Raw genomic sequence first — 27517 nt, forward strand, 5'->3', positions numbered from 1 at the left:
TCCCTGCCTACTGCTGCTGCAGGGCACAAGAGGACGGTCTTAAAACTGTCCTTCATAGTGCTCATTTTCACTCTTGGTAAGTGCAGATAAGCAAATGCTCTGCAACCACCATAGGGTTGTGCTGGGTGCCTTCAGTGTGAGCAGAGGCCCCCAGTGTGGCTCCTTCTGCCTTCCTATCCCAATCTGGTTGCTCCAGAGCTGCTCTCCACCAATGGGTCCCACTCAGCCAGAGAGCTGCTGTGGATCCCCCCTGTATTCTGTATATCTCCCTGTATATCCCCCCGTGATTCTGTACGTATCACCTTCTCTCTGCCATGTGATTTGCAGTCATGGTGAATTCCTATTTTTTTATTACTTGGTCAACACTCCGGAGGGCACATAAGGACAGCATGGTGCAGGTCAGTGACTGTGGGCTCAGACGTCCTTCCTCAATCTTGGCCTATTGTGCCTGCGAGCATGCAGCTCACAGCCCTCTAATGTCATTGATTGATATTGAAGACATTGATGCTTGTCTTCCCCAGGAGATTGAGAGACTGCAGCAGGCTGTTACTGAGCAGAGAGAGCAGCTGGACTGCTATCAGTCTCCTGACTGGGCACTGAAAAGCTTAGGTGAGGACACAGGCAGGCAAGCCCTGCTCCCCTGTGCTGCTCCACGTATGTTACCTCTTGCACTCATCTCCTCCCTCCTCATTACAGGCGCCTCCATCGACCTGCAGAGAACATCTCCCACCTATACATTCAAGTGTTGGGTTTGCAGGCTCCGCTGGTTCTGGCGCACCATGAACCCTCCAGATACCATATTGCAGGTATCTTAGTGCTGGTTGCAACCCTCGCTCCCCCTCACCCCTCAGCCACCATCTTCCCCTTTTCAGTAACACTGAGAGCCCCTTTGTAGGGCAGGGAATTAAGGCCCTGTGTTTCTGGCTGGTTCCTCACACATAAGCCACTCTCAAGCACAAGTACGACCCACAGACGCTCGCTGCCTTTGCCTTTAGCTGAAGCAGGAGTGCTGTGACCCCAGTGCTCTCTCCTACTTCTCTCCCATTCTATTTGCAGCCAGGTGTTTCACTTGGAGAATGCTGGCCCATGGAAGGACAGCAGGGCCAGGTTGTCATCCAGTTCCAAGCTGAAATCCTGCCTACTTGTGTCACACTGGAGCACATCATGCCTGAAATGACTCCAACTGGCACAGCCATCAGTGCTCCAAAAGACGTCGCTGTCTTTGTAAGTCTTTACTGGGCTCTACTGTGTGGGATGTGGCCATAGCACAGTGTTGGATGTGGCCATAGCACAGTGCCGGAGCAGGCACTTGCTTGTGGGCATCCTCTTGAGTCCTGGGCTGAGCACTGCAGTGCCACAAGGGGATGTTTCCTATGTTGGAGAGATGGAATGCCTCTTAAAGTCTTGCTTTGCCAAGCGTCTTGGGGTTCTTGATCTCCAACAGAAGCAATGCCGGGCTACAGCATGAGCCTCCAGTCAGTGGGGTGAGCAACCATGGCACGATCCTTATCAGCCCTCCCTGTGCTTTCCTTGCAAGGGACTGGATGTGGACAGTGAAGAGGAGGTTCCCCTTGGATCATTCACCTTTCAGATGGGGAAAGAACCTGCACAGACCTTCCTGCTTAAGGTACAATACATATACTATGCATTGAGGCCTGCTCCTCCCTGCATCCCCAATGGTTGCACAGCCACACTCTGCTGCTTCCTGCAGCTCCTTAGCAAGAATGGGGAGCTTGCTGAGTTTACAGTGGGAATTTACACCCCTGTTTCTTTTTTCCTCCCCATTTTCCTTTGCAGAATCATCATTCCAGAGCCTTTCGTTCCATCAAGGTTCTGGTAAAGAGCAACTGGGGACAACCAGATTACACCTGCATTTACCGAGTGCAGGTGCACGGAAAAAGGGTGAAAAGCGATGATGTGTAATTGGATTTGTTGCAATAATAGTAATAATCATAATAAAGACATTAATAACATCATGAACTGTGTCTGGGTTGAGATGGGGCACAGCTCTGTGGGGTGGGCAGCTCAGCATTCAGCTCCTCCTGTGGGAGGCAGTCAGCAGGCTGAGGTCTGGCATTCAGAGGGAATGATTGACACGGTCTCTCCGGTTCCGGAGCTGCCTCCCCCTGACCGGGTCCGGTTCCGAAACAGTGGGTGGGTTTTAGGCCCAAATCCAACATGGCGGCGTCGGAGGAGACAGGGGGTCTCTGTGTGATACAGGGCTGCCATGGTCGGGGTCTTCCCTATGAAGCATCATGGCCTGGCTCAGTTTGTTGCTGAGAGCCATAACAAGGCCAAAGGGGCGGCTGAGTGCAGGGAAGGGAGCTCTGGAGCTGCCGTGTTTGCCATGAAACAAAAGCCTGAGAGTCAAAAATTGGATGCAAGTTGATTTTATTGTGAATTAAGTGAAGGAAAGGACACAACAACAGAGTCGGAGACCCTTCCCAGAACAGAACCTGCATGCTTGCAGATATCATGGGGCTGCAGGTCCTGGCAGCTTTGAGCCCCCCTGCATCCTGACAGGACCCCTCCAGACTGTAGCACTGTGTGAACCAGAGCTGGCACGGCTGGGGTCTTTGCCCCAAGATAGCCAAGCTTGGCTCAGCATGGGGCTGAGAGCCTGTCCTGGCCAAGTGATGAAGCTGTGTGCACAGGAAGGCAGCCCTGCAGCTCCAAAAAGAAAAGCCCAAGATTCAAATATTGGATGCAAGCTTATTTTATTGTAAAGACAGCAAAGGACAAACACCAGAGATGTGTACGAGGCCCAAGCAGGCAGGAGAAGCCTGGAGCATCAGAAGTGCTTCTTCAGGTTTCTCCAAGACAACAGCCAGCACAAGGCCCAGAAAGGACAATGAAGGACAATGGGGAAGGGGTGCTGGGGGGTCCCTTCCAACCCAACTTGTGCTAAGAAGAAAAGCTTGTGTGCCTCGAAGGGAGACCTGAGGTGGGGCCTGCTTATAGCTGGGTTTGCAGCTACCCACTGTGACATCACAGCTGCCTCCTCTATTGCCTTAAGCGTGACAGAGCCCCAGTGGGCTCAGAGCTTTTGGGACCGCAGTGCTGAGAGGACGTGCTGCTTCCAGAGCTGCTTCCAGGGCTCACATATCACTCAGATGGTGAGGAGAAAGGCTCCGAGAAGGCGGCGCCTGAATATGCCTGGCTCCTCAGGGAGCCAGGCTGTTGGCGGGGACCATCAGGTCCCCGCAGAGGAGATGGCAGCAGTATGTCACAGGTATGAGATGGTTGCCCACTTTGACATCACAGCTGCCATCAGTGACATCAAAGCTGCCGCCTCTATTGCCTTCAGTGTGACAGAGCCCCAGAGGTGGCTCAGAGCTTTTGGGACCGCAGTGCTAAGAGGACGTGCTGCTTCCAGAGCTGCTTCCAGGGCTCACGTATCACTCAGATGGCGAGGAGAAAGGCTCCGAGAAGAAGGCGCCTGAATATACCTGGCTCCTCAGGGAGCCAGGCTGTTGGCGGGGACCATCAGGTCCCCGCAGAGGAGATGGCAGCAGTATGTCACAGGTATGAGATGGCTGCCCACTGTGACATCACAGCTGCCATCAGTGACATCAGAGCTGCCGCCTCTATTGCCTTCAGTGTGACAGAGCCCCAGTGGGGACTCAGAGCTTTTGGGACCGCAGTGCTGAGAGGACGTGCTGCTTCCAGAGCTGATTCCAGGGCTCACGTATTACTCAGATGGCGAGGAGCAAGGCTCTGAAAAGAAGGCTCCTGAATATGCCTGGCTCCTCAGGGAGCCAGGCTGTTGGCAGGGACCATCAGGTCCCCGCAGAGGAGATGGCAGCAGTATGTCACAGGTATGAGATGGCTGCCCACTGTGACATCACAGCTGCCATCAGTGCCATCAAAGCTGCCGCCTCTATTGCCTTAAGCGTGACAGAGCCCCAGTGGGCTCAGAGCTTTTGGGACCGCAGTGCTGAGAGGACGTGCTGCTTCCAGAGCTGCTACCAGGGCTCACGTATTACTCAGATGGTGAGGAGCAAGGCTCTGAAAAGAAGGCTCCTGAATATGCCTGGCTCCTCAGGGAGCCAGGCTGTTGGCGAGGACCATCAGGTCCCCGCAGAGGAGATGGCAGCAGTATGTCACAGGTATGAGATGGCTGCCCACTGTGACATCACAGCTGCCATCAGTGCCATCAAAGCTGCCGCCTCTATTGCCTTAAGCGTGACAGAGCCCCAGTGGGCTCAGAGCTTTTGGGACCGCAGTGCTGAGAGGACGTGCTGCTTCCAGAGCTGCTTCCAGGGCTCACGTATTACTCAGATGGCGAGGAGCAAGGCTCTGAAAAGAAGGCTCCTGAATATGCCTGGCTCCTCAGGGAGCCAGGCTGTTGGCGGGGACCATCAGGTCCCCGCAGAGGAGATGGCAGCAGTATGTCACAGGTATGAGATGGCTGCCCACTGTGACATCACAGCTGCCATCAGTGACATCAGAGCTGCCGCCTCTATTGCCTTCAGTGTGACAGAGCCCCAGTGGGGGCTCAGAGCTTTTGGGACCGCAGTGCTGAGAGGACGTGCTGCTTCCAGAGCTGCTTCCAGGGCTCACGTATCGCTCAGATGGCGAGGAGCAAGGCTCTGAGAAGAAGGCTCCTGAATATGCCTGGCTCCTCAGGGAGCCAGGCTGTTGGCGGGGACCATCAGGTCCCCGCAGAGGAGATGGCAGCAGTATGTCACAGCTATGAGATGGCTGCCCACTGTGACATCACAGCTGCCATCAGTGACATCAAAGCTGCCGCCTCTATTGCCTTCAGTGTGACAGAGCCCCAGTGGGGGCTCAGAGCTTTTGGGACCGCAGTGCTAAGAAGACGTGCTGCTTCCAGAGCTGCTTCCAGGGCTCACTTTTTGCAGAGATGGCTAGGAGAAAGGCTCTGAGAAGAAGGCTCCTGAATATACCTGGCTCCTCAGGGAGCCAGGCTGTTGGCGAGGACCATCAGGTCCCCGCAGAGGAGATGGCAGCAGGGGGTCACAGGTATGAGATGGGGGGAACCTGCTGGGGGCATCGGGCTCCTGCCTCCCTTCGGCTCACACAACCAGGCTCTTTCCTCCCACAGAAGACTGCGAATGCCAGCAGGATTGAAGAGGCTTTTAAGTGGATCAGCTCCTGCCTCTTTGGGCCAACTCTCCTTTACGTGGCTTAAAACAGCCACGAGATTGGCAAGATCCCTGCCCACTGCTGCTGCAGGGCACAGGAGGACAGTCTTAAACCTGTCCTTCATAGTGCTCATTTTCACTCTTGGTAAGTGCAGATAAGCAAATGCTCTGCAACCACCATAGGGTTGTGCTGCGTGCCTTCAGTGTGAGCAGAGGCCCCCAGTGTGGCTCACTCAGTGAGCCTCCTCCTGTGGGAGGCAGTCAGCAGGCTGAGGTCTGGCATTCAGAGGGAATGATTGACACGGTCTCTCCGGTTCCGGAGCTGCCTCCCCCTGACCGGGTCCGGTTCCAAATCGTTGGGTGGGTTTTAGTCCCAAATCCAACTTGGCGGCGTCAGAGGAGCCACATGAAGGAGCTGCCGCACCACGTCACCAAATAAACATGGCCGCCGTCAGAGCGCTTCCCGCCTTCGAGCGTGGGGGCGTGGTTTGGTCGGAACCCTTCCTTTTATTGGCTGGGGGCTGCGGTTTTAATTGAAGCCGTAGTGCTATTGGTCGAGTGGTGTGATCTCTTTCTATTCCTTCGCTCGATTGGCTGAGTGGAGAGTACGTGTCTGAGTGCAGACAGGGGGTCTCTGTGTGATACAGGGCTGCCATGGTCGGGGTCTTCCCTATGAAGCATCATGGCCTGGCTCAGTTTGTTGCTGAGAGCCATAACAAGGCCAAAGGGGCGGCTGAGTGCAGGGAAGGGAGCTCTGGAGCTGCCGTGTTTGCCATGAAACAAAAGCCTGAGAGTCAAAAATTGGATGCAAGCTGATTTTATTGTGAATTAAGTGAAGGAAAGGACACAACAGCAGAGATATGTACCGGGTGAAGGCAGATGGGAGGTGCCTGGGGCTTCAGGACAGGAGTTTTGTCAGGCAACCTCAAGGCAGTGGCCAACACTGGGCCCAGAAAGGACCTTGCAGGACAATGTTGGCATCACACATCAATGTACAGAAGGAGGAAGGATATGAGATCAAGGCCTGGGTTTAGCAGGGCCCGCAGGTGTCCCAGGTCTTCCTGCTGTAGCGGGGCAAGGGGCAGGGGCTGCAGGCAGAAGTGTAGGGTCTGCCAAAGGTGCAGAGGCCCCCCGAGCCCTGAGTGGCCCCGGCGCCGTAGAGGCCCCCCAGCCCCAGGGAGCCCCCAAAGGCGGGTGCTCCGGAGGAGCCCACCACGGCTTGCTGGGGGAAGGAGCTGAGGATGGGGCCGGGGAAGGTGACGACGACGGGCGGTGGCTGGATGAAGGCCGTCGAGTCGGGGCACTGGCGCGCGCACAGCTCGTTGCAGCTCTCAGCGATGGGCTGGGGCACGGCCACGCTGGTTTTGGGTGGGCACAGGTCGTAGCAAGACATCTTGGGGTGAGAGAGATGAGCCTGCAGTGCAAAGACAGAAAGAGTAGAGCTGTGAGTGAGGAGATGCCCAGGCAGATCTTAGCCCATGACATGAAGCTACCATGCATACAGCATGGCTGGTGTCTCTGTCACTGCTGTAAGGCCCAAGCCACCCCCAGTATCCTGCTCTCTTGTCTGGGAGCCCCACAGCAGCTCATTCCAGAGGAGGCCCAGCCACTCACCCTTTTCCCAAGCTGAGCCAGGAAGCAGTGCTGGATGCTGGTGCTCACCCAGGGCACTGCTTTTATGGGGGCCGGTGAGCATGGGGAGGAGCTGGTTGTGATGGGGACACGTGGCTCTCAGCAGCCAAACCCCGATCTGCCATGTGCATACCATGGGGCTGTTCTGCTGATGCTGTTTCCTTGGCAGCCCCCACCCGATGTATCAGCCCCTGCAATTGTCCTGCTTGGATAATGGCCAGCCTTCTGCTAATGGGAAAATTAGGACTGCTGCCCTCACATCCTCAGCCTGTGTAAGAGGGAAGAGAGCATGACACATGCTTGGTAGCAGTTCAATGCATGCCACAGCACTTCCCCAAGGGCTTGGTTTTGCTGTGTCCTCATGCCAGCTGTGCAGAGCATCAGGGAGGAGCAGGTGACAGCACTGGGCAATTGGAAGGTTTGTCCCAGGCATCTTCCATGCCAGCGTCTGAGTGACAAACATGCTGCAGTTGTTATCTGCAAAGCAGTGAGGTGATGAAACACAAAATCAAAGGCAAATCTCTCAGTCACTGCCTGCTCAGCACCACGCATTATGTCCACGAAGCAGGAAGAGTAGGGAAGGCAGTGAAGGGGCCTGTGCCTGTCCAGCCATGGGCTGCTGATTCAGGGAGGGCAGGGGCAGACCAGCCTGACCTCAGCATTTGGGAGTGCAGCGTCTGCCCATTGGCCCAGCGGGTGATGAGCTGTGGGACAGCTTGTATAAAAGCTGGGTCTGCACTGAGCTCTCCCAAGCACTGCTCTGGCCTCCTCCTCCTTGGGAACAGGGTAAGTCTGAGAGCACTTCTCCTGCTGCTCCTGACCCAGGCCAGCTTCAGGCCCCTGTGCCTGGGCTGCTGCCATTGGCTGCTCTCTTACACTCTGTGCCCTGTTGCAGAGCTCCATCCCATCACTCCAAGATGTCTTGCTACAACCTGTGCCCACCCAAAACCAGCGTGGCCGTGCCCCAGCCCATCGCTGAGAGCTGCAACGAGCTGTGCGCGCGCCAGTGCCCCGACTCGACGGCCTTCATCCAGCCACCGCCCGTCGTCGTCACCTTCCCCGGCCCCATCCTCAGCTCCTTCCCCCAGCAAGCCGTGGTGGGCTCCTCCGGAGCACCCGCCTTTGGGGGCTCCCTGGGGCTGGGGGGCCTCTACGGCGCCGGGGCCACTCAGGGCTCGGGGGGCCTCTGCACCTTTGGCAGACCCTACACTTCTGCCTGCAGCCCCTGCCCCTTGCCCCGCTACAGCAGGAAGCTCTGAGACACCTGCGGGCCCTGCTAAACCCAGGCCCTGTCCACAGCCAGCACCACCAGCATCACCTCATGCCTGAACTACTGGGCATGGGATGCTGCAAAGTGCTGAGCTGTGGCTGAGACCTGAACAGCTGGCAGCGTTGGCACCTTTGCTCTGCCGGGTTCTCCTGCCCATTCCTCTTCTTCCATGGACTACTACCTGAACCTGGCCTTACTTCCTCACTTTACCCCATTCTCCCGATGACCTTTGAATAATAAAGTTTTCCTGCATTCACTAAAACCTTCTCCCTCTCTTTGTTGTTGATTCAAAAAGTTAGAGGTGGTTTTGAGGCAGCTGGGCTTGGGTAAATCCTGCTGATGAGAATCCAAGGTTCCCCTTAGAATGGTGTGTGTGTTTGGAGTAGGGATGGCAGAGAGGTACTTTTGGAGGGGCTGTGGAGGGGACTGAGAGCAGGATGGTGCTGACCTCACTCCCTTGTCCATCCTCCTCAGTTCTGTAGTGGGACCAGCTCTGCCAAGTCTTGGTCTTCCATGATGTAGAAGCAGCACATGAGCTCTGGAGCAAAGATGAGGGGAGGCTGGAAAGTGGTTGGTGGAAAATGGTGCCTTTGATTAATGCACTGCCAGCTCCTGGCTGGAAAACAGCCTTACAGCAGCAGACATGGGTAGGGAGCCACAAAATTATTGCATAAGCTACTCATGTGCCCTGAGGTTATGACCATTGGGAATGTGGATGGCATCAGCCATAACCTGGAAGCCAGCTGTGCATGGATCCCTTGTCTCCCTCTTTCTGCTATCAGGTTGTGCTGACACCCATTCACAAGTCAGCCTGCTGGTCACATATGGATTAAACTCATCTGTGGTGTCAAAGTGAAGATGCTGGGACTGCAGGATAGATGGTGAACTCTTATTCTACAATGGGCTGAATCACTACCTCCAAAACTATGAGCAGTGATGCCTTGTGGGGCTGAGTGGCATGAAGCTCTGAGACCAATGAGGTCAGTGATGTCTCTGGGTCAACTTTTCCTCTGAGGACTGAGTGAGTCACTTGTGATCATTGTGAGAAAGTCTGGATCAAGGCAAGGATTACTGCACTGAATGAAGTGGAGGAAGAATAGAAGCATTTCTGACTGTATCCTCTCTTAATTGTTCGAAATTGAGTTCAGTGTTTTGCTATGTGAATCAGTGGGAAGTGAGGGAATGGCTTAAGGCCACATAAAGGGAATTTAAACTAGCAATGCTTATAGGAAAAATGTCTGCAATGAGAGGGTGGACAAACACAGATGCTCTCCAGGTTAATAGTTTGGTCAGTGTTCAGGAAGAGTGTTTGAATCTGTGTTGTCAGGTGTTGAAGCCTGTATCCTCAGGATGGATTCCCTTTGATTTTCTGATTTATTGTAGAGGCTGTTGGCTGCAAAACCTTGAATATGTAGTTGGAGTGGATGATGTTCTTCCTAGAAGTTCCCTCACAACATAATCTGTGCCTTCAAATTGACACGGAGGGGATATTTCTGAAGACATGGGAGCTGGGGAAGACCCTCAGCAGAGAGGATGACGGTTCTCAGATGCCCTGTGGCTGTATTTTCTGCTTATCAGGGAGCAGCCTACATTCAGACAGGGTTCATCAGATGGGCAGCAGCACAGTGTGAGTCAGAGCTGCCATGGCCAGAAGGTTTGACCCATGGAAATGCAGCCTTGATGAGCAGGGGCTGAGCACCTTTTCTGGGCCAGATGTGTGGACCATGCATGGGAGAAGGGAGCCAGTGTGCAGCCAGTGTGCCCAGGAAAAAAAGTCCAAGATTCAAACTTTGGATGCAGATTCATTTTATTATAAAGATTGGAAAGGACACAACAGCAAAGATGTAATTCAGTCCATGGCAGGATGGAGGTGCCTGGGGCTAAAGCAGAAGTGTTTCTTGAGGCATCTTCAAGGCAGTGGCCAGCACAGGGCACAGCTCAGGACAAGAAAGACAAAGTAGGTATTACAGATCAGCACACAGGATGACTAAGGAAGAGAAGAAGAGTCTTGTGCTTGGGTTTAGCAGGGCCCACAGGTGTTCCAGAGCTTCCTGCTGTAGCGGGGCAAGGGGCAGGGGCTGCAGGCAGAAGTGTAGGGTCTGCCAAAGGTGCAGAGGCCCCCCGAGCCCTGAGTGGCCCCGGCGCCGTAGAGGCCCCCCAGCCCCAGGGAGCCCCCAAAGGCGGGTGCTCCGGAGGAGCCCACCACGGCTTGCTGGGGGAAGGAGCTGAGGATGGGGCCGGGGAAGGTGACGACGACGGGCGGTGGCTGGATGAAGGCCGTCGAGTCGGGGCACTGGCGCGCGCACAGCTCGTTGCAGCTCTCAGCGATGGGCTGGGGCACGGCCACGCTGGTTTTGGGTGGGCACAGGTCGTAGCAAGACATCTTGGGCTGATGGGATGGAGCTCTGCAACAGGGCACAGAGTGTAAGAGAGCAGCCGATGGCAGCAGCCCAGGCACAGGGGCCTGAAGCTGGCCTGGGTCAGGAGCAGCAGGAGAAGTGCTCTCAGACTTACCCTGTTCCCAAGGAGGAGGAGGCCAGAGCAGTGCTTGGGAGAGCTCAGTGCAGACCCAGCTTTTATACAAGCTGTCCCACAGCTCATCACCCGCTGGGCCAATGGGCAGAGGCTGCACTCCCTGCTACTGCTGGCCTGCCCCTGCATTCTCTGAATCAGCAGCCCCTGGTTGGACCAGCAGTGGCCCCTTTGCCACGTTGCATCAAATTAATGCTTCGTGGGGCAAATGCATGGTGCTGAGCAGGCAGCGTCCAAGAGAAGAACCTTTGATTTGGTGTTTCATCACCATGACTGTCTAGAGATAACAACTGCAGTGTGTTCATCATTCAGACACTGGCATTCAGGAAGAATGGGAAAGGCCACTTCCATGCCCAGTGCCAAAGCCAAGTTCCTGGTACTCCATACAACTGGCACGAAGCCACAGCAAAACCAGCCCCCTGGGGAAGAGCTGTGGCATGCATGGACACTGGCATTCAGGCTTTGTCACACTTCTTACACAGGCTGAGGATGAGAAGCCTAATTTGCCCATTAGCACAGGCCTGGCCAGCATCCAAGCAGAGTAATTGCAGGGGCTGAGACAGCGGGTGGGGGCAGCCAGAGAAATGGTATCAGCAAAAGAGCCCGATGTAATGCAGGAAGAGATTGGGGTTTGGCTGCTAAGAGCCACATGCCCCCATCACAACCAGCTCCTCCCCATGCTCACCGGCCCCCATAAAAGCAGTGCCCTGGGTGAGCAGCAGCATCCAGCACTGCTTCCTGGCTCAGCTTGGGAAAAGGGTGAGTGGCTGGGTCTCCTCTGGAATGAGCTGCTGTGGGGCTCCCAGACAGGAGAGCAGGATACTGTGGGGTGGCTTGGGCCTTACAGCAGTGACAGAGACTCCAGCCATGCTGTATGTATGGTAGCTTCATGTCATGGGCTCAGATCTGCCAGGGCATCTCCTCACTCACAGCTCTATGCTTTCTGTCTTTGCTCTGCAGGCTCATCTCTCTCACCCCAAGATGTCTTGCTACGACCTGTGCCCACCCAAAACCAGCGTGGCCGTGCCCCAGCCCATCGCTGAGAGCTGCAACGAGCTGTGCGCGCGCCAGTGCCCCGACTCGACGGCCTTCATCCAGCCACCGCCCGTCGTCGTCACCTTCCCCGGCCCCATCCTCAGCTCCTTCCCCCAGCAAGCCGTGGTGGGCTCCTCCGGAGCACCCGCCTTTGGGGGCTCCCTGGGGCTGGGGGGCCTCTACGGCGCCGGGGCCACTCAGGGCTCGGGGGGCCTCTGCACCTTTGGCAGACCCTACACTTCTGCCTGCAGCCCCTGCCCCTTGCCCCGCTACAGCAGGAAGCTCTGGGACACCTGCGGGCCCTGCTAAACCCAGGCCTTGTTCTCCTCTCCTTCCTCCTTCTGTACATTGATGTGTGATGCCAACATTCTCCAGCAAGGTCCTTTCTGGGCCCAGTGTTGGCCACTGCCTTGAGGGTGCCTGACAAAACTCCTGTCCTGAAGCCCCAGGCACCTCCTATCTGCCTTCACCTGGTACATATCTCTGTTGTTGTGTCCTTTCCTTCACTTCATTCACAATAAAATCAACTTGCATCCCATTTTTGACTCTCAGGCTTTTGTTTCATTGCAAACACGGCAGCTCCAGAGCTCCCTTCCCTGCACTCAGCCGCCCCTTTGGCCTTGTTATGGCTCTCAGCAACAAACTGAGCCAGGCCATGATGCTTCATAGGGAAGACCCCGACCATGGCAGCCCTGTATCACACAGAGACCCCCTGTCTCCTCCAACGCCGCCATGTTGGATTTGGGCCTAAAACCCACCCACCGCTTCGGAACCGGACCCGGTCAGGGGGAGGCAACTCCGGAACCGGAGAGACCGTGTCAATCATTCCCTCTGAATGCCAGACCTCAGCCTGCTGACTGCCTCCCACAGGAGGAGCTGAATGCTGAGCTGCCCACCCCACAGAGCTGTGCCCCATCTCAACCCAGACACAGTTCATGATGTTATTAATGTCTTTATTATGATTATTACTATTATTGCAACAAATCCGATTACATATCATTGCTTTTCATCCTTTTTCCGTGCACCTGCACTCGGTAAATGCAGGTGTAATCTGGTTGTCCCCAGTTGCTCTTTACCAGAACCTTGATGGAACGAAAGGCTCTGGAATGATGACTCTGCAAAGGAAAATGGGGAGGAAAAAAGAAACAGGGGTGTAAATTCCCACTGTAAACTCAGCAAGCTCCCCATTCTTGCTAAGGAGCTGCAGGAAGCAGCAGAGTGTGGCTGTGCAACCATTGGGGATGCAGGGAGGAGCAGGCCTCAATGCATAGTATATGTATTGTACCTTAAGCAGGAAGGTCTGTGCAGGTTCTTTCCCCATCTGAAAGGTGAATGATCCAAGGGGAACCTCCTCTTCACTGTCCACATCCAGTCCCTTGCGAGGAAAGCACAAGGAGGGCTGATAAGGATAGTGCCATATGGATGCCCACCCCGCTGCCCTGAGGCTCAGGCATTAGCCCAGCACTGCTTCTGTTGGAGATCAAGAACCCTAAGATGTTTGGCAAAGAGAGGCTTAAAAGGGATTTTCCATCTCTCCAACATAGGAAACATCTCCTTGTGGCACTGCAGTGCTCAGCCCAGGACTCAAGAGGATGCCCAAAAGCAAGTGCCTGCCCTAACACTGTGCTATGGCCACATCTAAAATAGAGCCCAATAGAGACTTACAAAGACAGCGACGTCTTTCGGAGCACTGATGGCTGTGCCAGTTGGAGTCATTTCAGGCATGATGTGCTCCAGTGTGACACAAGTAGGCAGGATTTCAGCTTGGAACTGGATGACAACCTGGCCCTGCTGTCCTTTCATGGGCCAGCATTCTCCAAGTGAAACACCTGGCTGCAAATAGAATGGGAGAGAAATAAGAGAGAGCACTGGGGTCACAGCACTCCTGCTTCAGCTAAAGGCAAAGGCAGCGAGCATCTGTGGGTCGTACTTGTGCTTGAGAGTGGCTTATGTGTGAGGAACCAGGCAGAAACACAGGGCCTTAATTCCCTGCCCTACAAAGGGGCTCTCAGTGTTACTGAAAAGGGGAAAATGGTGGCTGAGGGGTGAGGGGGAATGAGGGTTGCAACCAGCACTAAGATACCTGCAATATGGTATCTGGAGGGTTCATGGTGCGCCAGAACCAGCGGAGCCTGCAAACCCAACACTTGAATGTATAGGTGGGAGATGTTCTCTGCAGGTCGATGGAGGCGCCTGTAATGAGGAGGGAGGAGATGAGTGCAAGAGGTAACATACGTGGAGCAGCACAGGGGAGCAGGGCTTGCCTGCCTGTGTCCTCACCTAAGCTTTTCAGTGCCCAGTCAGGAGACTGATAGCAGTCCAGCTGCTCTCTCTGCTCAGTAAAAGCCTGCTGCAGTCTCTCAATCTCCTGGGGAAGACAAGCATCAATGTCATCAATGTCAATCAATGTCATTAGAGGGCTGTGAGCTCCATGCTCGCAGGCACAAGAGGCCAAGATTGAGGAAGGACGTCTGAGCCCACAGTCACTGACCTGCACCATGCTGTCCTTATGTGCTCTCCGGAGTGTTGACCAAGTAATAAAGAAATAGGTATTCACCATGACTGCAAATCACATGGCAGAGAGAAGGTGATAAGTACAGAATCACGGGGGGATATACAGGGAGATATACAGAATACAGGGGGGATCCACAGCAGCTCTCTGGCTGAGTGGGACCCATTGGTGGAGAGCAGCTCTGGAGCAACCAGATTGGGATAGGAAGGCAGAAGGAGCCACACTGGGGGTCTCTGCTCACACTGAAGGCACCCAGCACAACCCTATGGTGGTTGCAGAGCATTTGCTTATCTGCACTTACCAAGAGTGAAAATGAGCACTATGAAGGACAGGTTTAAGACCGTCCTCTTGTGCCCGGCAGCAGCAGTGGGCAGGGATCTTGCCAGTCTCGTGGCTGTTTTAAGCCACGTAAAGGAAAGTTGGCCCAAAGAGGCAGGAGCTGATCCACTTAAAAGCCTCTTCAATCCTGCTGGCATTCGGAGTCTTCTGTGGGAGGAAAGAGCCTGGTTGTGTGAGCCGAAGGGAGGCAGGAGCCCGATGCCCCCAGCAGGTTCCCCCCATCTCATACCTGTGACCCCCTGCTGCCATCTCCTCTGCGGGGACCTGATGGTCCTCGCCAACAGCCTGGCTCCCTGAGGAGCCACGTATATTATGGCGCCTTCTTCTCGGAGCCTTTCTCCTAGCCATCTCTGCAAAAGGTGAGCCCTGGAAGCAGCTCTGGAAGCAGCACGTCCTCTCAGCACTGCTGTCCCAAAAGCTCTGAGCCCACTGGGGCTCTGTCACGCTGAAGGCAATAGAGGAGGCAGCTGTGATGTCACAGAGGGCAGCTGCACACCCAGTGACATAAGCAGGCCCCACCTCAGGTCTCCCTTTGAGGCACACAAGCTTTTTCTTAGCACAAGTTGGGTTGGAAGGGACCCCTCAACACCCCTTCCCCATTGTCTTTCATTGTCCTTTCTGGGCCTTGTGCTGGCTGTTGTCTTGGAGAAACCTGAAGAAGCACTTCTGATGCTCCAGGCTTCTCCTGCCTGCTTGGGCCTCGTACACATCTCTGGTGTTTGTCCTTTGCTGTCTTTACAATAAAATAAGCTTGCATCCAATATTTGAATCTTGGGCTTTTCTTTTTGGAGCTACAGGGCTGCCTTGCTGTGCACACAGCTTCATCACTTGGCCAGGACAGGCTCTCAGCTCCCTCTTGCTCTGTGCCCCTTTTTAACCCCCCAAACCCCATTAAAGTCACCTCTGCACTGCCTGTTCCTCATATCAGCTGAGCACAGTAGGGCCCAGTGCATCCCATGACAATGGTTTCTAATTCCCCAGTGACTGAACAACTGATGTGGGGTTTCCTGAAGCAAAACAGAGATGGAATAGACAGAAATGCTTTCAGAAAATCTTTATTGTGCACAGCAAGGCTACAGAAAGGGAAAGAGAACAAGGGAACGCCAGGCAACAGGCTCTGGCTGTGGATGGGCAGCATGTGAAAGAAGGGAATGGGACAGATGAAGCTGATAGCATTGCAACACAGGTCACAGCTGGAGCTGGAGATGCTCAGTGTCCTGTGAAGCGCAGACTATAAGGGATAATGTTGGAGCTGCGTATGTTTAGGGCCGGGGTTTAGCAGGGCCCGCAGGTGTCCCAGAGCTTCCTGCTGTAGCGGGGCAAGGGGCAGGGGCTGCAGGCAGAAGTGTAGGGTCTGCCAAAGGTGCAGAGGCCCCCCGAGCCCTGAGTGGCCCCGGCGCCGTAGAGGCCCCCCAGCCCCAGGGAGCCCCCAAAGGCGGGTGCTCCGGAGGAGCCCACCACGGCTTGCTGGGGGAAGGAGCTGAGGATGGGGCCGGGGAAGGTGACGACGACGGGCGGTGGCTGGATGAAGGCCGTCGAATCGGGGCACTGGCGCGCGCACAGCTCGTTGCAGCTCTCAGCGATGGGCTGGGGCACGGCCACGCTGGTTTTGGGTGGGCACAGGTCGTAGCAAGACATCTTGGAGTGATGGGATGGAGCTCTGCAACAGGGCACAGAGTGTAAGAGAGCAGCCGATGGCAGCAGCCCAGGCACAGGGGCCTGAAGCTGGCCTGGGTCAGGAGCAGCAGGAGAAGTGCTCTCAGACTTACCCTGTTCCCAAGGAGGAGGAGGCCAGAGCAGTGCTTGGGAGAGCTCAGTGCAGACCCAGCTTTTATACGAGCTGTCCCACAGCTCATCACCCACTGGGCCAATGGGTAGAGGCTGCACTCCCTGCTACTGCTGGCCTGCCCCTGCATTCCCTGAATCAGCAGCCCCTGATTGGACCAGCAGTGGCCCCTTTGCCACCTTGCATCAAATTAATGCTTCGTGGGGCAAATGCATGGTGCTGAGCAGGCAGCGTCCAAGAAAACAACCTTTGATTTGGTGTTTCATCACCATGACTGTCTAGAGATAACAACTGCAGTGTGTTCATCATTCAGACACTGGCATTCAGGAAGAATGGGAAAGGCCTCCTCCCTGCCCAGTGCCAAAGCCAAGTTCCTGGTACTCCATACAACTGGCACGAAGCCACAGCAAAACCAGCCCCCTGGGGAAGAGCTGTGGCATGCATGGACACTGGTATTCACCTTTGTCACACTTCTTACACAGGCTGAGGATGAGAAGCCTAATTTGCCCATTAGCAGAGGGCTGGCCAGCATCCAAGCAGAGTAATAGCAGGGGCTGAGACAGCGGGTGGGGCTGCCAGAGAAATGGTATCAGCAAAACAGCCCAATGTAATGCAGGAAGAGACTGGGGTTTGGCTGATGAGCCACGTGCCCCCATCACAACCAGCTCCTCCCCATGCTCACCAGCCCCCATAAAAGCAGTGCCCTGGGTGAGCACCAGCATCCAGCACTGCTTCCTGGCTCAGCTTGGGAAAAGGTGAGTGGCTGGGCCTCCTCTGGAATGAGCTGCTGTGGGGCTCCTAGACAGGAGAGCAGGATACTGGGGGGTGGCTTGGGCCTTACAGCAGTGACTGAGACTCCAGCTGTGCTGTATGCATGGTAGCTTCATGTCATGGGCTCAGATCTGCCTGGGCATCTCCTCACTCACAGCTCTACTCTTTCTGTCTTTGCTCTGCAGGCTCATCTCTCTCACCCCAAGATGTCTTGCTACGACCTGTGCCCACCCAAAACCAGCGTGGCCGTGCCCCAGCCCATCGCTGAGAGCTGCAACGAGCTGTGCGCGCGCCAGTGCCCCGACTCGACGGCCTTCATCCAGCCACCGCCCGTCGTCGTCACCTTCCCCGGCCCCATCCTCAGCTCCTTCCCCCAGCAAGCCGTGGTGGGCTCCTCCGGAGCACCCGCCTTTGGGGGCTCCCTGGGGCTGGGGGGCCTCTACGGCGCCGGGGCCACTCAGGGCTCGGGGGGCCTCTGCACCTTTGGCAGACCCTACACTTCTGCCTGCAGCCCCTGCCCCTTGCCCCGCTACAGCAGGAAGCTCTGGGACACCTGCGGGCCCTGCTAAACCCCAGCCTTGATCTCCTCTCCTTCCTCCTTCTGTACATTGATGTGTGATGCCAACATTGTCCTGCAAGGTCCTTTCTGGGCCCAGTGTTGGCCACTGCCTTGAGGGTGCCTGACAAACTCCTGTCCTGAAGCCCGAGGCACCTCCTATCTGCCTTCACCTGGTACATATCTCTGTTGTTGTGTCCTTTCCTTCACTTCATTCACAATAAAATCAGCTTGCATCCCATTTTTGACTCTCAGGCTTTTGTTTCATGGCAAACACGGCAGCTCCAGAGCTCCCTTCCCTGCACTCAGCCGCCCCTTTGGCCTTGTTATGGCTCTCAGCAACAAACTGAGCCAGGCCATGATGCTTCATAGGGAAGACCCCGACCATGGCAGCCCTGTATCACACAGAGACCCCCTGTCTCCTCTGACGCCGCCATGTTGGATTTGGGCCTAAAACCCACCCACCGCTTTGGAACCGGTCCCGGTCAGGGGCAGATGGCTCCGGAACCGGAGAGACCGTGTCAATCATTCCCTCTGAATGCCAGACCTCAGCCTGCTGACTGCCTCCCACAGTAGGAGCTGAATGCTGAGCTGCCCACCCCACAGAGCTGTGCCCCATCTCAACCCAGACACAGTTCATGATGTTATTAATGTCTTTATTATGATTATTACTATTATTGCAACAAATCCTATTACATATCATCGCTTTTCACCCTTTTCCCGTGCACCTGCACTCGGTAAATGCAGGTGTAATCTGGTTGTCCCCAGTTGCTCTTTACCAGAACCTTGATGGAACGAAAGGCTCTGGAATGATGACTCTGCAAAGGAAAATGGGGAGGAAAAAAGAAACAGGGGTGTAAATTCCCACTGTAAACTCAGCAAGCTCCCCATTCTTGCTAAGGAGCTGCAGGAAGCAGCAGAGTGTGGCTGTGCAACCATTGGGGATGCAGGGAGGAGCAGGCCTCAATGCATAGTATATGTATTGTACCTTAAGCAGGAAGGTCTGTGCAGGTTCTTTCCCCATCTGAAAGGTGAATGATCCAAGGGGAACCTCCTCTTCACTGTCCACATCCAGTCCCTTGCGAAGAAAGCACAAGGAGGGCTGATAAGGATCGTGCCATGGTTGCCCACCCACTGCCCTGAGGCTCATGCTGTAGCCCGGCATTGCTTCTGTTGGAGATCAAGAACCCCAAGACGCTTGGCAAAGCAAGACTTTAAGAGGGATTCCATCTCTCCAACATAGGAAACATCCCCTTGTGGCACTGCAGTGCTCAGCCCAGGATTCTAGAGGATGCCCAAAAGCAAGTCCCTGCCCTAACACTGTGCTATGGCCACATCTAAAATAGAGCCCAATAGAGACTTACAAAGACAGCGACGTCTTTGGGAGCACTGATGGCTGTGCCAGTTGGAGTCATTTCAGGCATGATGTGCTCCAGTGTGACACAAGTAGGCAGGATTTCAGCTTGGAACTGGATGACAACCTGGCCCTGCTGTCCTTCCATGGGCCAGCATTGTCCAAGTGAAACACCTGGCTGCAAATAGAATGGGAGAGAAATAAGAGAGCACTGGGGTCACAGCACTCCTGCTTCAGCTAAAGGCAAAGGCAGTGAGCGTCTGGGGGTCGTACTTGTGCTTGAGAGTGGCTTATGTGTGAGGAACCAGGCAGAAACACAGGGCCTTAATTCCCTGCCCTACAAAGGGGCTCTCAGTGTTACTGAAAAGGGGAAGATGGTGGCTGAGGGGCGAGGGGGAGTGAGGGTTGCAACCAGCACTAAGATACCTGCAATATGGTATCTGGAGGGTTCATGGTGCGCCAGAACCAGCGGAGCCTGCAAACCCAACACTTGAATGTATAGGTGGGAGATGTTCTCTGCAGGTCGATGGAGGCGCCTGTAATGAGGAGGGAGGAGATGAGTGCAAGAGGTAACATACGTGGAGCAGCACAGGGGAGCAGGGCTTGCCTGCCGGTGTTCTCACCTAAGCTTTTCAGTGCCCAGTCAGGAGATTGATAGCAGTCCAGCTGCTCTCTCTGCTCGGTCACAGCCTGCTGCAGTCTCTCAATCTCCTGGGGAAGACAAGAATCAATGTCATCAATCAATGGCATCAATGTCAATCAATGACATTAGAGGGCTGAGAGCTCCATGCTCGCAGGCACAAGAGGCCAAGATTGAGGAAGGACGTCTCAGCCCACAGTCACTGACCTGCACCATGCTGTCCTTATGTGCCCTCCGGAGTGTCGACCAAGTAATAAAGAAATAGGTATTCACCATGACTGCAAATCACATGGCAGAGAGAAGGTGATAAGTACAGAATCACAGGGGGGATATAAAGAGGGATATACAGAATACAGGGGGGATCCACAGCAGCTCTCTGGCTGAGTGGGACCCATTGGTGGAGAGCAGCTCTGGAGCAACCAGATTGGGATAGGAAGGCAGAAGGAGCCACACTGGAGGTCTCTGCTCACACTGAAGGCACCCAGCACAACCCTATGGTGGTTGCAGAGCATTTGCTTATCTGCACTTACCAAGAGTGAAAATGAGCACTATGAAGGACAGTTTTAAGACTGTCCTCTTGTGCCCTGCAGCAGCAGTGGGCAGGGATCTTGCCAGTCTCGTGGCTGTTTTAAGCCACGTGAAGGAAAGTTGGCCCAAAGAGGAAGGAGCTGATCCATCTAAAAGCCTCTTCAATCCTGCTGGCATTCGGAGTGTTCTGTGGGAGGAAAGAGCCTGGTTGTGTGAGCCGAAGGGAGGCAGGAGCCCAGTGTCCCCAGCAGGTTCCCCCCATCTCATACCTGTGACCCCTTGCTGCCATCTCCTCTGCGGGGACCTGATGGTCCTCGCCAACAGCCTGGCTCCCTGAGGAGCCAGGTATATTCAGGCGCCTTCTTGGAGCCTTTCTCCTAGCCATCTAAGCGATAGCTGAGCCCTGGAAGCAGCTCTGGAAGCAGCACGTCCTCTCAGCACTGCGGTCCCAAAAGCTCTGAGCCCACTGGGGCTCTGTCACGCTGAAGGCAATAGAGGAGGCAGCTGTGATGTCACAGAGGGCAGCTGCACACCCAGTGACATAAGCAGGCCCCACCTCAGGTCTCCCTTTGGTGCACACCAGCTTTTCTTCTTAGCACAAGTTGGGTTGGAAGGGACCCCCCAGCACCCCTTCCCCATTGTCCTTCATTGTCCTTTCTGGGCCTTGTGCTGGCTGTTGTCTTGGAGAAACCTGAAGAAGCACTTCTGATGCTCCAGGCTTCTCCTGCCTGCTTGGGCCTCGTACACATCTCTGGTGTTTGTCCTTTGCTGTCTTTACAATAAAATAAGCTTGCATCCAATATTTGAATCTTGGGCTTTTCTTTTTGGAGCTGCAGGGCTGCCTTGCTGTGCACACAGCTTCATCACTTGGCCAGGACAGGCTCTCAGCTCCCTCTTGCTCTGTGCCCCTTTTTAACCCCCCAAACCCCATTAAAGTGACCTCTGCACTGCCTGTTCCTCATATCAGCTGAGCACAGTAGGGCCCAGTGCATCCCATGACAATGGTTTCTAATTCCCCAGTGACTGAACAACTGATGTGGGGTTTCCTGAAGCAAAACAGAGATGGAATAGACAGAAATGCTTTCAGAAAATCTTTATTGTGCACAGCAAGGCTACAGAAAGGGAAAGAGAACAAGGGAACGCCAGGCAACAGGCTCTGGCTGTGGATGGGCAGCATGTGAAAGAAGGGAATGGGACAGATGAAGCTGATAGCATTGCAACACAGGTCACAGCTGGAGCTGGAGATGCTCAGTGTCCTGTGAAGCGCAGACTATAAGGGATAATGTTGGAGCTGCGTATGTTTAGGGCCGGGGTTTAGCAGGGCCCGCAGGTGTCCCAGAGCTTCCTGCTGTAGCGGGGCAAGGGGCAGGGGCTGCAGGCAGAAGTGTAGGGTCTGCCAAAGGTGCAGAGGCCCCCCGAGCCCTGAGTGGCCCCGGCGCCGTAGAGGCCCCCCAGCCCCAGGGAGCCCCCAAAGGCGGGTGCTCCGGAGGAGCCCACCACGGCTTGCTGGGGGAAGGAGCTGAGGATGGGGCCGGGGAAGGTGACGACGACGGGCGGTGGCTGGATGAAGGCCGTCGAATCGGGGCACTGGCGCGCGCACAGCTCGTTGCAGCTCTCAGCGATGGGCTGGGGCACGGCCACGCTGGTTTTGGGTGGGCACAGGTCGTAGCAAGACATCTTGGGCTGACGGGATGGAGCTCTGCAACAGGGCACAGAGTGTAAGAGAGCAGCCGATGGCAGCAGCCCAGGCACAGGGGCCTGAAGCTGGCCTGGGTCAGGAGCAGCAGGAGAAGTGCTCTCAGACTTACCCTGTTCCCAAGGAGGAGGAGGCCAGAGCAGTGCTTGGGAGAGCTCAGTGCAGACCCAGCTTTTATACAAGCTGTCGCACATCTCATCAGCCGCTGGGCCAATGGGCAGAGGCTGCACTCCCTGCTACTACTGGCCTGCCCCTTCCCTCCCTGAGTCAGCAGCCCCTGGTTGAACCTGCAGTGGCCCCTTTGCCACCTTGCATCAAATTAATGCTTTGTGGGGCAAATGCATGGTGCTGAGCAGGCAGCGTCCAAGAAAACAACCTTTGATTTGGTGTTTCATCACCATGACTGTCTAGAGATAACAACTGCAGTGTGTTCATCATTCAGACACTGGCATTCAGGAAGAATGGGAAAGGCCTCCTCCCTGCCCAGTGCCAAAGCCAAGTTCCTGGTACTCCATACAACTGGCACGAAGCCACAGCAAAACCAGCCCCCTGGGGAAGAGCTGTGGCATGCATGGACACTGGCATTCAGGCTTTGTCACACTCCTTACACAGGCTGAGGATGAGAAGCCTAATTTGCCCATTAGCAGAGGGCTGGCTAGTGTCCAAGCAGGGTAATTGCAGGGGTTGAGAGAGTGTGTGGGGGCTGCCAGAGAAATGGTATCAGCAAAACAGACCGATGTAATGCAGGAAGAGATTGGGGTTTGGGAGCTGAGAGCCACGTGCCCCCATCACGGCCAGCTCCTCCCCATGCTCACCAGCCCCCATAAAAGCAGTGCCCTGGGTGAGCACCAGCATCCAGCACTGCTTCCTGGCTCAGCTTGGGAAAAGGGTGAGTGGCTGGGCCTCCTCTGTAAGGAGCTGCTGTGGGGCACCCAGACAGGAGAGCAGGATACTGGGGGGTGGCTTGGGCCTTACAGCAGTGACAGAGACACCAGCCATGCTGTATGCATGGTAGCTTCATGTCATGGGCTAAGATCTGCCTGGGCATCTCCTCACTCACAGCTCTACTCTTTCTGTCTTTGCACTGCAGGCTCATCTCTCTCACCCCAAGATGTCTTGCTACGACCTGTGCCCACCCAAAACCAGCGTGGCCGTGCCCCAGCCCATCGCTGAGAGCTGCAACGAGCTGTGCGCGCGCCAGTGCCCCGACTCGACGGCCTTCATCCAGCCACCGCCCGTCGTCGTCACCTTCCCCGGCCCCATCCTCAGCTCCTTCCCCCAGCAAGCCGTGGTGGGCTCCTCCGGAGCACCCGCCTTTGGGGGCTCCCTGGGGCTGGGGGGCCTCTACGGCGCCGGGGCCACTCAGGGCTCGGGGGGCCTCTGCACCTTTGGCAGACCCTACACTTCTGCCTGCAGCCCCTGCCCCTTGCCCCGCTACAGCAGGAAGCTCTGGGACACCTGCGGGCCCTGCTAAACCCAGGCCTTGATCTCCTCCTCCTTCCTCCTTCTGTACATTGATGTGTGATGCCAACATTGTCCTGCAAGGTCCTTTCTGAGCCCAGTGTTGGCCACTGCCTTGAGGGTGCCTGACAAAACTCCTGTCCTGAAGCCCCAGGCACCTCCTATCTGCCTTCACCTGGTACATATCTCTGTTGTTGTGTCCTTTCCTTCACTTAATTCACAATAAAATCCACTTGCATCCCATTTTTGACTCTCAGGCTTTTGTTTCATGGCAAACACGGCAGCTCCAGAGCTCCCTTCCCTGCACTCAGCCGCCCCTTTGGCCTTGTTATGGCTCTCAGCAACAAACTGAGCCAGACCATGATGCTTCATAGGGAAGACCCCGACCATGGCAGCCCTGTATCACACAGAGACCCCCTGTCTCCTCCGACGCCGCCATGTTGGATTTGGGCCTAAAACCCACCCACCGCTTCGGAACCGGACCCGGTCAGGGGGAGGCAGCTCCGGAACCGGAGAGACCGTGTCAATCATTCCCTCTGAATGCCAGACCTCAGCCTGCTGACTGCCTCCCACAGGAGGAGCTGAATGCTGAGCTGCCCACCCCACAGAGCTGTGCCCCATCTCAACCCAGACACAGTTCATGATGTTATTAATGTCTTTATTATGATTATTACTATTATTGCAAGAAATCCTATTACATATCATCGCTTTTCATCCTTTTTCCGTGCACCTGCACTCGGTAAATGCAGGTGTAATCTGGTTGTCCCCAGTTGCTCTTTACCAGAACCTTGATGGAACGAAAGGCTCTGGAATGATGACTCTGCAAAGGAAAATGGGGAGGAAAAAAGAAACGGGTGTAAATTCCCACTGTAAACTCAGGAAGCTCCCCATTCTTGCTAAGGAGCTGCAGGAAGCAGCAGAGTGTGGCTGTGCAACCATTGGGGATGCAGGGAGGAGCAGGCCTCAATGCATAGTATATGTATTGTACCTTAAGCAGGAAGGTCTGTGCAGGTTCTTTCCCCATCTGAAAGGTGAATGATCCAAGGGGAACCTCCTCTTCACTGTCCACATCCAGTCCCTTGCAAGGAAAGCACAAGGAGGGCTGATAAGGATCGTGCCATGGTTGCTCACCCCACTGACTGGAGGCTCATGCTGTAGCCCGGCATTGCTTCTGTTGGAGATCAAGAACCCCAAGACGCTTGGCAAAGCAAGACTTTAAGAGGGATTCCATCTCTCCAACATAGGAAACATCCCCTTGGGGCACTGCAGTGCTCAGCCCAGGACTCAAGAGGATGCCCACAAGCAAGTGCCTGCTCCGGCACTGTGCTATGGCCACATCCAACACTGTGCTATGGCCACATCCAACACTGTGCTATGGCCACATCCCAGGCAGAAGAGCCCAGTAAAGACTTACAAAGACAGCGACGTCTTTTGGAGCACTGATGGCTGTGCCAGTTGGAGTCATTTCAGGCATGATGTGCTCCAGTGTGACACAAGTAGGCAGGATTTCAGCTTGGAACTGGATGACAACCTGGCCCTGCTGTCCTTCCATGGGCCAGCATTCTCCAAGTGAAACACCTGGCTGCAAATAGAATGGGAGAGAAGTAGGAGAGAGCACTGGGGTCACAGCACTCCTGCTTCAGCTAAAGGCAAAGGCAGCGAGCGTCTGTGGGTCGTACTTGTGCTTGAGAGTGGCTTATGTGTGAGGAACCAGGCAGAAACACAGGGCCTTAATTCCCTGCCCTACAAAGGGACTCTCAGTGTTACTGAAAAGGGGAAGATGGTGGCTGAGGGGTGAGGGGGAGCGAGGGTTGCAACCAGCACTAAGATACCTGCAATATGGTATCTGGAGGGTTCATGGTGCGCCAGAACCAGCGGAACCTGCAAACCCAACACTTGAATGTATAGGTGGGAGATGTTCTCTGCAGGTCGATGGAGGCGCCTGTAATGAGGAGGGAGGAGATGAGTGCAAGAGGTAACATACGTGGAGCAGCACAGGGGAGCAGGGCTTGCCTGCCTGTGTCCTCACCTAAGCTTTTCAGTGCCCAGTCAGGAGACTGATAGCAGTCCAGCTGCTCTCTCTGCTCAGTAACAGCCTGCTGCAGTCTCTCAATCTCCTGGGGAAGACAAGCATCAATGTCTTCAATATCAATCAATGACATTAGAGGGCTGTGAGCTGCATGCTCGCAGGCACAATAGGCCAAGATTGAGGAAGGACGTCTGAGCCCACAGTCACTGACCTGCACCATGCTGTCCTTATGTGCCCTCCGGAGTGTTGACCAAGTAATAAAGAAATAGGAATTCACCATGACTGCAAATCACATGGCAGAGAGAAGGTGATAAGTACAGAACCACAGGGGGGATATAAAGAGGGATATACAGAACACAGGGGGGATCCACAGCAGCTCTCTGGCTGAGTGGGACCCATTGGTGGAGAGCAGCTCTGGAGCAACCAGATTGGGATAGGAAGGCAGAAGGAGCCACACTGGGGGCCTCTGCTCACACTGAAGGCACCCAGCACAACCCTATGGTGGTTGCAGAGCATTTGCTTATCTGCACTTACCAAGAGTGAAAATGAGCACTATGAAGGACAGGTTTAAGACCGTCCTCTTGTGCCCTGCAGCAGCAGTGGGCAGGGATCTTGCCAGTCTCGTGGCAGTTTTAAGCCACGTAAAGGAAAGTTGGCCCAAAGAGGCAGGACCTGATCCACTTAAAAGCCTCTTCAATCCTGCTGGCATTCGGAGTCTTCTGTGGGAGGAAAGAGCCTGGTTGTGTGAGCCGAAGGGAGGCAGGAGCCCGATGCCCCCAGCAGGTTCCCCCCATCTCATACCTTTGACCCCCTGCTGCCATCTCCTCTGCGGGGACCTGATGGTTCCCGCCAACAGCCTGGCTCCCTGAGGAGCCAGGTATATTCTGGCGCCTTCTTGGAGCCTTTCTCCTAGCCATCTAAGCGATAGCTGAGCCCTGGAAGCAGCTCTGGAAGCAGCACGTCCTCTCAGCACTGCGGTCCCAAAAGCTCTGAGCCCACTGGGGCTCTGTCACGCTGAAGGCAATAGAGGAGGCAGCTGTGATGTCACAGAGGGCAGCTGCACACCCAGTGACATAAGCAGGCCCCACCTCAGGTCTCCCTTTGATGCACACAAGCTTTTTCTTAGCACATGTTGGGTTGGAAGGGACCCCCCAGCACCCCTTCCCCATTGTCCTTCATTGTCCTTTCTGGGCCTTGTGCTGGCTGTTGTCTTGGAGAAACCTGAAGAAGCACTTCTGATGCTCCAGGCTTCTCCTGCCTGCTTGGACCTCGTACACATCTCTGGTGTTTGTCCTTTGCTGTCTTTACAATAAAATAAGCTTGCATCCAATATTTGAATCTTGGGCTTTTCTTTTTGGAGCTGCAGGGCTGCCTTCCTGTGCACACAGCTTCATCACTTGGCCAGGACAAGCTCTCAGCTCCCTCTTGCTCTGTGCCCCTTTTTAACCCCTCAAACCCCATTAAAGCCACCTCTGCACTGTCTGCTCCTCATATCAGCTGAGCACAGTAGGGCCCAGTGCATCCCATGACAATGGTTTCTAATTCCCCAGTGACTAAACAACTGATGTGGGGTTTCCTGAAGCAAAACAGAGATGGAATAGAGAGAAATGCATTCAGAAAATCTTTATTGTGCACAGCAAGGCTACAGAAAGGGAAAGAGAACAATGGAACGCCAGGCAACAGGCTCTGGCTGTGGATGGGCAGCATGTGAAAGAAGGGAATAGGACAGATGAAGCTGATAGCATTGCAACACAGGTCACAGCTGGAGCTGGAGATGCTCAGTGTCCTGTGAAGCGCAGACTATAAGGGATAATGTTGGAGCTGTGTATGTGCAGGGCCGGGGTTTAGCAGGGCCCGCAGGTGTCCCAGAGCTTCCTGCTGTAGCGGGGCAAGGGGCAGGGGCTGCAGGCAGAAGTGTAGGGTCTGCCAAAGGTGCAGAGGCCCCCCGAGCCCTGAGTGGCCCCGGCGCCGTAGAGGCCCCCCAGCCCCAGGGAGCCCCCAAAGGCGGGTGCTCCGGAGGAGCCCACCACGGCTTGCTGGGGGAAGGAGCTGAGGATGGGGCCGGGGAAGGTGACGACGACGGGCGGTGGCTGGATGAAGGCCGTCGAGTCGGGGCACTGGCGCGCGCACAGCTCGTTGCAGCTCTCAGCGATGGGCTGGGGCACGGCCACGCTGGTTTTGGGTGGGCACAGGTCGTAGCAAGACATCTTGGGCTGATGGGATGGAGCTCTGCAATAGGGCACAGAGTGTAAGAGAGCAGCCGATGGC

The 27517-nt window shown here is 55.2% G+C and overlaps 11 protein-coding genes and 2 pseudogenes across 13 annotated transcripts; 5 read left to right on the top strand and 8 right to left on the bottom strand.

The window, feature by feature from the left end:
• The first annotated feature begins 364 nt into the window (after positions 1 to 364).
• LOC146751737 (sperm-associated antigen 4 protein-like) lies at positions 365 to 1973 on the top strand. The gene is made up of 5 exons (XM_085533667.1): positions 365 to 609; positions 697 to 806; positions 1057 to 1224; positions 1538 to 1627; positions 1798 to 1973. Exons 1-5 carry the CDS (start codon positions 390 to 392, stop codon positions 1921 to 1923), a joined length of 714 nt encoding a protein of 237 aa, XP_085389793.1. The 5' UTR covers positions 365 to 389; the 3' UTR covers positions 1924 to 1973.
• A 4150-nt stretch (positions 1974 to 6123) lies between these two features.
• LOC107324364 (scale keratin-like) lies at positions 6124 to 7593 on the bottom strand. The gene is made up of 2 exons (XM_085533773.1): positions 6723 to 7593; positions 6124 to 6522 (listed from the first exon to the last, which is right to left on the bottom strand). The coding sequence occupies exon 2, from the start codon at positions 6499 to 6501 to the stop codon at positions 6139 to 6141; it is 363 nt and encodes a 120-aa protein (XP_085389899.1). The 5' UTR covers positions 6502 to 6522; positions 6723 to 7593; the 3' UTR covers positions 6124 to 6138.
• Positions 7594 to 7642: 49 nt separating this feature from the next.
• On the top strand, positions 7643 to 8020 carry LOC107324464 (scale keratin-like; annotated as a pseudogene).
• Positions 8021 to 10028: 2008 nt separating this feature from the next.
• Positions 10029 to 10671, bottom strand: LOC146751738 (scale keratin-like). 2 transcript variants are annotated; one of them, XM_085533615.1, is made up of 2 exons: positions 10525 to 10671; positions 10029 to 10432 (listed from the first exon to the last, which is right to left on the bottom strand). In XM_085533615.1, exons 1-2 carry the CDS (start codon positions 10669 to 10671, stop codon positions 10031 to 10033), a joined length of 549 nt encoding a protein of 182 aa, XP_085389741.1. In that variant the 3' UTR covers positions 10029 to 10030. The 2 variants fall into 2 exon arrangements, with proteins under 2 accessions (XP_085389741.1, XP_085389740.1); XM_085533614.1 differs by having other exon boundaries at positions 10029 to 10415; positions 10525 to 10603.
• Positions 10672 to 11267: 596 nt separating this feature from the next.
• On the top strand, positions 11268 to 11892 carry LOC146751739 (scale keratin-like). The gene is made up of 2 exons (XM_085533641.1): positions 11268 to 11301; positions 11503 to 11892. The coding sequence occupies exon 2, from the start codon at positions 11524 to 11526 to the stop codon at positions 11884 to 11886; it is 363 nt and encodes a 120-aa protein (XP_085389767.1). The 5' UTR covers positions 11268 to 11301; positions 11503 to 11523; the 3' UTR covers positions 11887 to 11892.
• A 481-nt stretch (positions 11893 to 12373) lies between these two features.
• LOC146751740 (sperm-associated antigen 4 protein-like) lies at positions 12374 to 14677 on the bottom strand. Its single transcript, XM_085533674.1, has 7 exons — positions 14658 to 14677; positions 14391 to 14575; positions 13858 to 14139; positions 13661 to 13770; positions 13243 to 13410; positions 12863 to 12952; positions 12374 to 12692 (listed from the first exon to the last, which is right to left on the bottom strand). Exons 1-7 carry the CDS (start codon positions 14675 to 14677, stop codon positions 12567 to 12569), a joined length of 981 nt encoding a protein of 326 aa, XP_085389800.1. The 3' UTR covers positions 12374 to 12566.
• Positions 14678 to 15282: 605 nt separating this feature from the next.
• LOC146751741 (feather keratin B-4-like) lies at positions 15283 to 16659 on the bottom strand. Its single transcript, XM_085533664.1, has 2 exons — positions 16198 to 16659; positions 15283 to 16105 (listed from the first exon to the last, which is right to left on the bottom strand). Exons 1-2 carry the CDS (start codon positions 16342 to 16344, stop codon positions 15704 to 15706), a joined length of 549 nt encoding a protein of 182 aa, XP_085389790.1. The 5' UTR covers positions 16345 to 16659; the 3' UTR covers positions 15283 to 15703.
• Positions 16660 to 17175: 516 nt separating this feature from the next.
• On the top strand, positions 17176 to 17952 carry LOC146751742 (scale keratin-like). Its single transcript, XM_085533618.1, has one exon. The coding sequence runs from the start codon at positions 17192 to 17194 to the stop codon at positions 17552 to 17554; it is 363 nt and encodes a 120-aa protein (XP_085389744.1). The 5' UTR covers positions 17176 to 17191; the 3' UTR covers positions 17555 to 17952.
• A 228-nt stretch (positions 17953 to 18180) lies between these two features.
• On the bottom strand, positions 18181 to 20165 carry LOC146751743 (sperm-associated antigen 4 protein-like). The gene is made up of 6 exons (XM_085533677.1): positions 20066 to 20165; positions 19519 to 19813; positions 19322 to 19431; positions 18906 to 19073; positions 18530 to 18619; positions 18181 to 18359 (listed from the first exon to the last, which is right to left on the bottom strand). The coding sequence occupies exons 2-6, from the start codon at positions 19643 to 19645 to the stop codon at positions 18234 to 18236; spliced, it is 621 nt and encodes a 206-aa protein (XP_085389803.1). The 5' UTR covers positions 19646 to 19813; positions 20066 to 20165; the 3' UTR covers positions 18181 to 18233.
• An 863-nt stretch (positions 20166 to 21028) lies between these two features.
• On the bottom strand, positions 21029 to 22459 carry LOC146751744 (feather beta keratin pseudogene; annotated as a pseudogene).
• A 73-nt stretch (positions 22460 to 22532) lies between these two features.
• LOC146751745 (scale keratin-like) lies at positions 22533 to 23624 on the top strand. The gene is made up of 2 exons (XM_085533752.1): positions 22533 to 22648; positions 22850 to 23624. The coding sequence occupies exon 2, from the start codon at positions 22871 to 22873 to the stop codon at positions 23231 to 23233; it is 363 nt and encodes a 120-aa protein (XP_085389878.1). The 5' UTR covers positions 22533 to 22648; positions 22850 to 22870; the 3' UTR covers positions 23234 to 23624.
• A 120-nt stretch (positions 23625 to 23744) lies between these two features.
• LOC146751746 (sperm-associated antigen 4 protein-like) lies at positions 23745 to 26713 on the bottom strand. Of its 2 annotated transcripts, XM_085533766.1 has the most exons (6): positions 25784 to 26708; positions 25250 to 25531; positions 25053 to 25162; positions 24635 to 24802; positions 24209 to 24298; positions 23745 to 24040 (listed from the first exon to the last, which is right to left on the bottom strand). In XM_085533766.1, exons 1-6 carry the CDS (start codon positions 26046 to 26048, stop codon positions 23915 to 23917), a joined length of 1041 nt encoding a protein of 346 aa, XP_085389892.1. In that variant the 5' UTR covers positions 26049 to 26708; the 3' UTR covers positions 23745 to 23914. The 2 variants fall into 2 exon arrangements, with proteins under 2 accessions (XP_085389892.1, XP_085389891.1); XM_085533765.1 differs by having other exon boundaries at positions 25053 to 25531; positions 25784 to 26713.
• Positions 26714 to 27091: 378 nt separating this feature from the next.
• Positions 27092 to 27474, bottom strand: LOC116654406 (scale keratin-like). The gene has a single exon (XM_085533767.1). The coding sequence runs from the start codon at positions 27454 to 27456 to the stop codon at positions 27094 to 27096; it is 363 nt and encodes a 120-aa protein (XP_085389893.1). The 5' UTR covers positions 27457 to 27474; the 3' UTR covers positions 27092 to 27093.
• Positions 27475 to 27517: the final 43 nt, after the last annotated feature.

This window comes from Coturnix japonica, unplaced genomic scaffold (genome assembly GCF_054131305.1).
Source record: "Coturnix japonica strain WE unplaced genomic scaffold, WE-NBRP24 Scf062, whole genome shotgun sequence".
Classification (NCBI taxonomy): domain Eukaryota; kingdom Metazoa; phylum Chordata; class Aves; order Galliformes; family Phasianidae; genus Coturnix; species Coturnix japonica.